Source organism: Phalangium opilio, unplaced genomic scaffold (assembly GCF_054372755.1).
Source record: "Phalangium opilio isolate 3A_F unplaced genomic scaffold, DU_Popi_V2 ptg000009l_1, whole genome shotgun sequence".
In the NCBI taxonomy this organism is placed as follows: Eukaryota; Metazoa; Arthropoda; class Arachnida; order Opiliones; family Phalangiidae; genus Phalangium; species Phalangium opilio.
In genome coordinates this window covers 13,973,695-13,983,882 of record NW_028324146.1, presented here as the reverse complement: position 1 = coordinate 13,983,882, position 10,188 = coordinate 13,973,695, and the positions used below count along the sequence as shown (strand labels likewise).

General features: G+C 35.5%; 1 protein-coding gene across 1 annotated transcript; it reads left to right on the top strand.

Annotated features, from left to right (window-relative positions):
• The first annotated feature begins 6,944 nt into the window (after positions 1 to 6,944).
• Positions 6,945 to 7,966, top strand: LOC149716374 (uncharacterized). Its single transcript, XM_089849125.1, has 2 exons — positions 6,945 to 7,480; positions 7,555 to 7,966. Exons 1-2 carry the CDS (start codon positions 7,074 to 7,076, stop codon positions 7,625 to 7,627), a joined length of 480 nt encoding a protein of 159 aa, XP_089705251.1. The 5' UTR covers positions 6,945 to 7,073; the 3' UTR covers positions 7,628 to 7,966.
• Positions 7,967 to 10,188: the final 2,222 nt, after the last annotated feature.

The window sequence follows — 10,188 nt, the reverse complement described above, 5'->3', positions numbered from 1 at the left end:
GTTAGCGCGTTCGGCTGCAAACCAAAAGGTTGTTGGTTTTAGCCCACTCGGGAGCGTTATTGTGAAGTCTTGTCTTATAAATAACGTAAAAATTCAAAGTTTTTCCAAATACCTGACGATCATTTAATTTCTAAGCTTCCGTGGCGCAATGCTTAGTGCGTTTAGCGGTTAACCGAAAGGTTGTTGTTTCGAGCCCAGCCAGAAGCGGTGTTGTGAAGTCTCTGATGTAACGTAAAGAGTCAAAGTTTTGCCAAAATACGTGACGATAATTGTTTTCAAAGCTTCCGTGGTGCAATGGTTCGCGCGTTCGGCTGTAAACCGAAAGGTTGTTGGTTTTAGCCCACCCGGGAGCGTTGTTTGTGAAGTCTTATAAATAACGTAAAAATTCAAAGTTTTTCCACAATTCCTGACGATCATATAATATTCAAGCTTCCGTGGCGCTATGGTTAGTGCGTTCAGCTGTTAACCGAAAAGTTGGTGGTTCGAGCCCAGCCAGGAGCGGTGTAGTGAAGTCTCTGATGTAACGTAAAAAGTCAAAGTTTTGCCAAAATACGTGACGATAATTGTTTTTCAAAACTTCCGTGGTGCAATGGTTCGCGCGTTCGGCTGTAAACCGAAAGGTTGTTGGTTTTAGTTCACCCGGGAGCGTTGTTGTGTAGTCTTATAAATAATGTAAAAATTCAAACTTTTTCCACAATACATGACGATTATTTAATTTCAAAGCTTCCGTGGCGCAATGCTTAGTGCGTTCAGCGGTTAACCGAAAGGTTGTTGTTTCGAGCCCAGCCAGAAGAGGTGTTGTGAAGTCTCTGATGTAACGTAAAAAGTCAAAGTTTTGCCAAAATACGTGACGATAATTGTTTTTCAAAACTTCCGTGGTGCAATGGTTCGAGCGTTCGGCTGTAAACCGAAAGGTTGTTGGTTTTAGTTCACCCGGGAGCGTTGTTGTGTAGTCTTATAAATAATGTAAAAATTCAAACTTTTTCCACAATACCTGACGATTATTTAATTTAATGCGTATTTTTAAGTTTAGGGGTCACTGGGTCGCGCGTAAAGAACTTAAGGAATATCAAGTTCGAGGGAGCGTGCGTAAAAGTCAAAATACTCCTTGACAGATTGGAAATAAAATATAAAAAACGTTATTTTTGTTTTTAATTTATTTTGAAAAATACTTCAGAACTCAACGATCTGAACTGCCGCATTTTTTTCATTGCGTCACTCTTTGATTTTTTCCAGGGGAAAGTGGAGGTGGGAATAGAAAGATCTAGAGGAGCGTGGTTGTGAACGACAGTTTAGCGGAGCGCAAGAAAAGCGACCGATCGTCTCGCTGTCTAAAAACCGAAAAAAAGAATTGCCTTTACATGACTTGCTGAGTACAAAGAATGAATGGTCGTGGGGACCTTCACAAGAGCAAGCCTTCCTACTGATCAAAAAGCTCTTGATCAATCACCCTGTATTAGCAGTCTATGATCCTTGTTTGAAGACCATCGTATCAGCGGATTCATCTTCATTTGGGATAGGAGCTGTATTGAGTCAAGTCCACAAAGATGGTCAACGTCGAGTCGTAGACACTAACTAAAGGCCGCCGACAGGTTATGGCAGCGCCCATGGAAATACCTCTCGTAAATCTCGTATACAGTAGAGGAGTAGACAGTTGTTATGTTCAGTTCTCGTTATATTTTTTGGAGCTACTTCCAGCACTCGGATAGTTGGTAGACTCGTGGTTACTATCAATGTGTAAGTAAAATAAGTAATCACCCAATGGGAAAAATCTGGAAATGAACAGTAAAAATTTGGCAAGATTGTGTATTGGTTAAGGCTAAAGTGCCTACTCCTCTACTCTATGCTCTCTATGGTGCAACTGCAAGTATAGCGAAGCGTTTTATTTTTGCCTACTAAATTTGTTTTAATTTAGGTGTGTTGATCTTATTTTAGTTTTCGATTACGGTGGATGGAGTTTACACGCAACGTGGTTCGACAGCCGGGACCTTTTCCCTGTTATCGAGCAGCGTTCTATTCGTCGGTGGCAGCGATAAAACCAGCTCCAATGTCGGAGCCAAAATAAGGCCCAACTTCGTCGGATGCCTTCGCAAAGTAAACTTCAAACCAGTGCCGTCTTAAGGCATGGGCTATATGGGCTATAGCCCAGGGCCCCGCGTGAATTAAGGGCCCCAGATTTCTTGTTCAAGAAGTTGGCAATACGTAAATATGACCGTCACGCTTCGAGGGAATATTAAGTTGTGAACAATTTTTCTAACCAAAATCTCTGTGGACCCCCTTTTTAAAGAGGTTTATGGCCTACACTAGGTTCCATGGCTACAACCACCCTTCTCAGATGAATTCACACATGTTTACTGAGAGAAAAGTATACCTAGCCCAAGCTGCATGCATGTCATCGTTCTATTCTCTTACTCCGTTGACTTTAATTTAGGACAGGTAAATTTTTTTTAGTGTTCCGACCGACTGAAAAATCAAAACACTATATAGTTCCCGTTCGTAACATCAAAGAATCAGTCTGATTTGCTTTAGCTGTTAGCCGAATTCAAACGGTTTATTAAATCCAATCAACTCAATGTCTTTCAATCTAAACTGTCTTTTCACTCTACTTTACTTAATCTGTTACTTTATATATTGCCTACATTAATCAAGGCCTGCGCAACGCCGTTTTTCATTTTTCTTTTTTCAACTTATGTTGCCGAATTCTCTCACCCGAGAGCGCTGTTAGCTGGACTTAAGGAAATTGAAATGTTCATTTTCCCCAAGGTCTATAGAGTTGCCGCTTCGCTAATAAGCATTTTCCCTAGCTTGAAATTTGAAATGTTCATTTTCGCGCACGTTTTGGTCCAGCTCGCAATGCCATCTCGCGGTAAAATAGATAGAAAACCCAAATGCTCTTCGATATCGATGCTTACAAGTTAAAACGTGATTGTACCTAATTCTTTAAAACATGAATATTTGCGAGAGCGCATTAGGCCTGATTCGTAAAAATATCCCATATAAAATGTATACATAGTACAAACATACAACAAGTACAATCTGATTACAAAATTATATTATTTATACACTCATTTTGAATTTTCAATAAACCACACTAATGGACTTTTCTTGTTTACCTTTCCTAACGCTAACTGATAACGTGACGCATTGTCCCTCAAACGCTATGCAGGGGATAATGCAGCGATGTAAATGTGAGTGATAGGCCAAACTGGAGTTATGAACTTTGCTCTCTTAAATGAGTCGGTTTTAGTTTGAGCACGCATGGATTTTTCAGGCCTATATTTGTCAAACTTCAAAATATCCTAAATCATCGCAAGGGTCAGTGGGTTTAGACGAGTAAAAACTATGAGTCGCAAATTTGAAAGTTAAGCTACAAAGAGAAAAAAAGCGCTTGAGGAGATGGAAAATTCTTCGTATTATTATAAATAAATGTTTGATTGAGCTAAATTTATGGTCCCCTTTATATATGTTTCTGCTTAGTGCAGATTTTGAAAATGTAAAACTGTTTCTTAACATTCTTAATTAAAATGAAGACTGAAGGAACAGATATTAATCAAAAATGTCTTGATTAGAATCAAGACCTAAAAAGTATCGATAAGTCTGAGGTTATCACTTGTCTGAAGGATCAGATATTAATTTTTCTATTTAATTGAAACTTAAATGCATGCTTAAGAAAAAACAACGTTCCATTACCGTTTTCCGTTGAAATAAATTATTTTACTGGTAATCAATTTCAAAAATTTACTTATCTCGGCTTTTCGACCACAATTCCATTACCCGAAAACATTTTATCATTACATTAATTACTTTTGGGAGATAACGTGTCAAAATAACCTATAAAACAATAAAAAACTGTAATAGCGGTCTGTTTAGCCATGACAAGAACCTTTTAAAAGTTACAAGCACTATATAACCCTTTCGAGACTAACAGGACCTGAGCAAACTATTTCATCATGTGCGACCTCGGCCTTGAAACTCTCTCATAGTCCCAGTGTGTGTAGAACATAATTTTTCGCTGTTATCTGCCAAAATCAATCTTTCTAGGTAGTGCCGCCTCCTCACTTGAATTTTTCATGATATATTAAGGTTTGAACGAACAAAATTCAAGATTACCATTTTCACTACCATGTCCCTCTGCTAACTTGAAGCAAACTTTCCTCTCTTTCTGCTGCTCATTACCGGTGCCATTCCCTTGACTTTTTGTTCGTTATAACTACTATCATGAGTTTATTTATTTCAAACCAAAATATAAAAAAATTGGATTTTTTTCCTTTTGTGCTACTTAAAATTTACAAATGTATATAACGTTGTCCGTGCCATATCAAATAGTCTCTAACCATTGTTAGAAACTAGAGAGAGAAATTGGGCAGTAACACTGATCATGCCCTGAACTATGAGAAAGAACAATACGACGGTTGACTAAAGTACACTTGATATTACATCAATTTGCAAAACCGCGAGTAAAAATCTAACTGTCCCTATTGAATTTGGCGCCATTGGTTTTAGAATAATTAAAATGTTCCACTGCGAAGCGTGCCGGTCACGAATGGGGATGTAACGTCTTTAGGAACCTTTTAAAACGCAAAACCATACACGTACTCTCCCAAAAGTAATTAATGTAATGATAAAATGTTTTCGGGGAATGGAATTGTGGTCGAAAAGCCGAGATAAGTAAATTTTTGAAATTGATTACCAGTAAAATAATTTATTTCAACGGAAAACGGTAATGGAACGTTGTTTTTTCTTAAGCATGCATTTAAGTTTCAATTAAATAGAAAAATTAATATCTGATCCTTCAGACAAGTGATAACCTCAGACTTATCGATACTTTTTAGGTCTTGATTCTAATCAAGACATTTTTGATTAATAAAAACTGTCTTTGCGACAAAGATGAGAAAAAGTAAGAGAAAATTGCCGGAAGTAACAGAAATTCAAATTTTGACTTTTGTAGACATGATTATTAAACATTGAATATTTTAAAAAATTGCTTATCTTAGTTTTTTCACCAAAATACCTTTAGTAAAAGTATTTTATTGTGAAATATCTGCATAACATTACGCATATCTGGGAGCACGGCAGTTAGCTCCCTGTAGTAGTAAAAAAGGCGCGCCAAAACGCACGAGCAAAAATACAAATGAATAGGATAGGTACGCGAGGTGCAAGGTTCGTAAAGAAAGCGCTATATAAGGTTGCCTCGATCCCGCCGTTTTCTTTCGATTTTTTCTCATTATTTGATTGGTCTCGCCCTGACTCTCTCTGTGACGTAGTACGTGGAGATTCTGCAGAAGTTGCTTATCTTAGTTTTTTCACCAAAATACCTTTAGTAAAAGTATTTTATTGTGAAATATCTGCATAACATTACGCATATCTGGGTGCCGTGCTCCCAGCCAAGTCGAGCACTGACATCCTTTTCTCGAAGCAACTCGTGGCACTTTTAAACCCACTGTAACTTCGTGATGGTTAGAGGTAAAAGTCTGAAATTTTGCTTGCCGCGAGGACTGTCAATCCTAGCTCTAGTTTCCAAATTTCAAGTTCCTACCCTATATACTTTTCGAAATATCGCAGGTGAAATTTACCTTATTTTGTCACTCACTCACTCACCGATCATCAAAATTCTAAGGTACGTCTAGAGGAGATAGAAACTTAAAATTCAGGATTTAGTTTTCATTTATTTTATAAAGCACAGAAAAATTAAAACATCCCGAAATTTTTATAAAATTGTTCTTTAGTTCTTTATTTATAGGATATCGCGTACAATCTTTATTACATATTCTCTGCGGGTCGAAAGGGGTAATTCAGCGTAAATATGGACAAACGTTAGCGATTATATTGGCAAACGAAGTACCACGAGAGGGTCTTGTTTTAATATAACTACCGAAGTATAACGAGAGGGTCTACAAAAAGAAGTGAGATCCTATGAAAAACATTAACATGTACAAAAATGGGCCAAGCCTCGCCTCGTGCCCTTTCCGCTGTAAAACGTTCTGAGATCCCATGTAGAGCCAAGTCTGCCTTTTGATCTCATTCAATCGCCAATTGAACAATTATGTTATAAATTAAGTCCTTTTCCTAGTTAATAACCAATATTCTTTGACTCTATCATTATTATACATCTTTGTTCGTATCAAAAATATCGTGACTTGGCAAGCGCGTGTATATAAGGTTATGCATGACTCTTCTTATAAACTTGTACATATCCCCTCGACCATAAACGATTTAGTGAATATCCCTTCGATTATTTTAAAATCGGCAACGATTTAGTGAATTTCCCCTCGACTTCCTTTTAATATTACTTACCTGCGATTGCCAAGTCACGATATTTTTGATACGAACAAAGATTTATAATAATGATAGAGTCAAAGAATATTGGTTATTAACTAGGAAAAGGACTTAATTTATAACATAATTGTTCAATTGGCGATTGAATGAGATCAAAAGGCAGACCTGGCTCTACATGGGATCTCAGAACGTTTTACAGCGGAAAGGGCACGAGGCGAGGCTTGGCCCATTTTTGTACATGTTAATGTTTTTCATAGGATGCATTTTACTTTCTATTAAAAATATACAGTTAGGTTTGAGTATTCGGCTCTATAAGGAGAATAAAATATACTGAAAATCGATGATCGCTGATAAAATAAAACTAGTATTGAGACCTAACAAAATGTGTTAGTTAATTGACTATAACCCAAGGGATTGAGCATAGCACGAAGGGTCGGTCATTCGAAGAAATCATCATTCTCGAAATCGACCTACATACACAAATATACACACAGACACGCCCAGTGTAATACCTCTCCATGACGTCATCGTCACTCGGAATGGTAAAGAGTGAGATAAAAAAATCTGTTTTATCAGGGTTTTTTTAAAGGCATAATGAAATGGTCCGACAGTTTTTTCATCGATTTATAATCACATAAAAATCAATAACGAAATTTAGTGAAACCTTTATAGATAAAAGCGATAAAAAAGGTCCCCCCCTTTACCGAGTTGAAATGATAGGCGTTTCGTATGTTATCAAATTATTTTAGCTGCTAGGCCATTTAGAGAAGGTTGTTTAAGTTTTAACAGGAGCTAATATGGTTTTCGAAGCCGGACATAAGAAAATAGGAAATAAGATGATAGCAAGGTGCTTGTACCAACGGTACCTAAATTTACAAGTGCCCCTCGATCAGATTCACAAAATTGTTCATTTTCGAGAAATAGCGAAGGAATTGGGCGTTAGTTCAAGAAGTCAAGAAAATGCAGCAAAAATGTTTAGGGGAAGATTCATAAACGATTATAAGAGTAGTGACCCAACGGAAGAAGAAGGACTGAAAACGATTTTTATGAAATTAGTTAATTCAACAACTACCGAAGCTGACCCTTCTGAATCAACATCAAATGAAATTCAAACAAGATGGGGAGATTTATTGAAAGAAAATTATACGCCCAAGTCAGGCATGGCATCAAATACCGCATCTAGATTGTCAAATTTCAGTCCTAAGTTTGTATAAATTATTTAATTGTATTGTAAATCTGTTAAATCTATAAGTTAATTTTATTTTATTTTTCTTTTAGTTGTCAGTCAACTCCCGTTAAAGAACAAGATGAAAGGAACAATTGGGTAAGTTGGTTTTTTTTAGCAGCTTAACAATAAAATTAGTAAAATTACACTGTATTTCCACCAATTAGGATGAAGAAGATTTAATGGCGGATAATTTAACCCTAACTGGTCCTGAAATCACAGTTTCAAATATGACAGGCTCTCATGTCCCATTGCCCAATCAGATCTGAATCTCTTATGTCTTTTCTTAAACATGAAGAGGAGGCAAAAGCAACGCCATGATTTTAGTTATTTTTATTTATCACTTTTATTAATTCATTTGTTTGTTTATATTTTTAATTGTCTGTAATTTTTGTACAAAATTTAGTTCTTTTCTTTTGATAATTTTACATGTCTTTAGAATAAATTCAATTGTTCAAAGTAAAATATTGATTTTTATTAAGAGAGGGTGGTCCTAAATAGTGTTCCTGGCTTTTTTAAGTCCAAAACTTGGGCCTAAATAGAAACAGCCTTTTATTAATGAAGTCTTAAGGCACCATCTCGATTAAATCCGCTACATTTTTCAATATAATAAATAACTAAATCTAACAGAAGAGGATGTTTGCGCCATTCTTCAAAGGGTTCTAATTCTACATAACTTTCCATGTTGGTGAAATGTTCTTTTTTTTTTTTTGGAGGTTTCAATGCAAGCGAGTCAGAGGACCTCGGCAAGGATGTGATTAGTCAGGTTTCATTATGTGTGTAAGCAGGGGAAGGAAATGAGGTTTACTTGGGAGGTGACGGATGGGGTGTGGGGGTCAAGTCACCTCCGGCGGACACGGGGCAGTCGGCACCTATAGGGTAGGATCGCCGACATGTGTCTTATTCCCTCAAACTTTGCCTCCCAGAAGCTTAGCTTACAGGAGTACGCCACACTCCCGGCTGTTGGTGAAAATTACAGCAACCAATTTTTCAGAGTAGAAAATGACGGGTAAACTGTTCCATAGCGGCTCTTTGGTGACACGTGACCTGAGTTTAATAAACACTTGCAGTTTGTTTCCATAAGTCATTTAGAATGTTTTAGCAGACGATGCATGGGAGAATATCTACTATTTTAGAATTTGGGGTAATTCGGCAAAAGTTCGGCAAAAATAACTTCGGGGTAAAATAGTGTTTCACCCCATAATATATTGCCGAAAAACCCCTGTTTTACCCCAAACTTTTGAATTTCCTCAATATTAATGTATTATAAAGATAATATAAATTAATTTCAGTGTTTAATAGTAAAAAAGGGATTTACCAGCTTATAGCTTAGTTTTAATCTTAATTTTGTAGTTTAATTAAAAGTTATTTTAATTTTTGTCCCAAAAATGTACGTTTTTGGTCTAATTTTATATTAATTATATTTAATTATGTGGAAATTAATGCTGGATTGTGGTTCGGCAGAGTAGATTTAGATAATAAATTGAGATTCAATTAACAATTCACATTAATATCAATGTTTTATTGAAAATTCAATCCTTGCCAAAAAAACCCTATTTTACCCCAAACTTTTGAATTTCCTGAATATTAATGTATTATAAAGATAATATAAATTAATTTAAGTGTCAAATAGGAAAAAAGGGGATTTACCAGCTTCTAGCTTAGTTTTAATCTTAGTTATGTAGATCAATTAAAAGTTATTTTAATTTTTGTCCCAAAAATGTACGTTTTTGGTCGCATTTTACGTTAATTATACTTAATTAAGTTGAAATTAACGTTGGATTGTGGTTCGGCAGAGTAGATTTAGCTTATAAATTGAGATTCAATAAAAAATTCACATAAATGTCAATGTTTAATTCAAAATACAATCCTTGCCGAATAATCCCTATTTTACCCCAAACTTTGGAATTTCGCACTTCTTCAACGACTCGGCATATTTTTTCATTTCTCCCCGTAATATTTTGCCGAAACATCCCTATTTTACCCCAAACTTTGGAATTTCCCGCTTATTAATGTTTTTAAAAATAATAAAAATTAATTTCAGTGTTAAATAGGAAAAAAGGGGATTTACCAACTTCTCGCCTAGTTTTAATCTCAATTATGTAGATCAATTAAAAGTTAATTTTTGTCCCTAAAATGTATGTTTTTGGTCGAATTTTTCGTTAATTATGCTTAATTAAGTTGAAATTAACGTTGGATTGTGGTTCGGCAGAGTAGATTTAGCTTATAAAATCAGATTCAATAATCAATTCACATTAATATCATTGTTTAATTGAAAATTCAATCCTTGCCGAAAAAACCCTATTTTACCCCAAACTTTAGAATTTCCTGAATATTAATGTTTTTAAAAGATAATATAAATTAATTTAAGTGTCAAATAGTAAAAAAGGAGCTTTACCAGCTTCTAGCTTTGTTTTAATCTTAATTATGTAGTTCAATTAAAAGTTATTTTAATTTTTGTCCCAAAAATTTATGTTTTTGGTCGAATTTTACGTTAATTATGCTTAATTAAGTTGAAATTAACGTTGGATTGTGGTTCGGCAGAGTAGATTTAGCTTATAAATTGAGATTCAATAAACAATTCATATTAATGTCAATGTTTAGTTGAGTTTTTGATATTTGCCGAAAAATCCCTATAAGTGTCGTTGGGGCAAGACAGGGTAGCTTAGTTAGGCTTATTTAGTTTC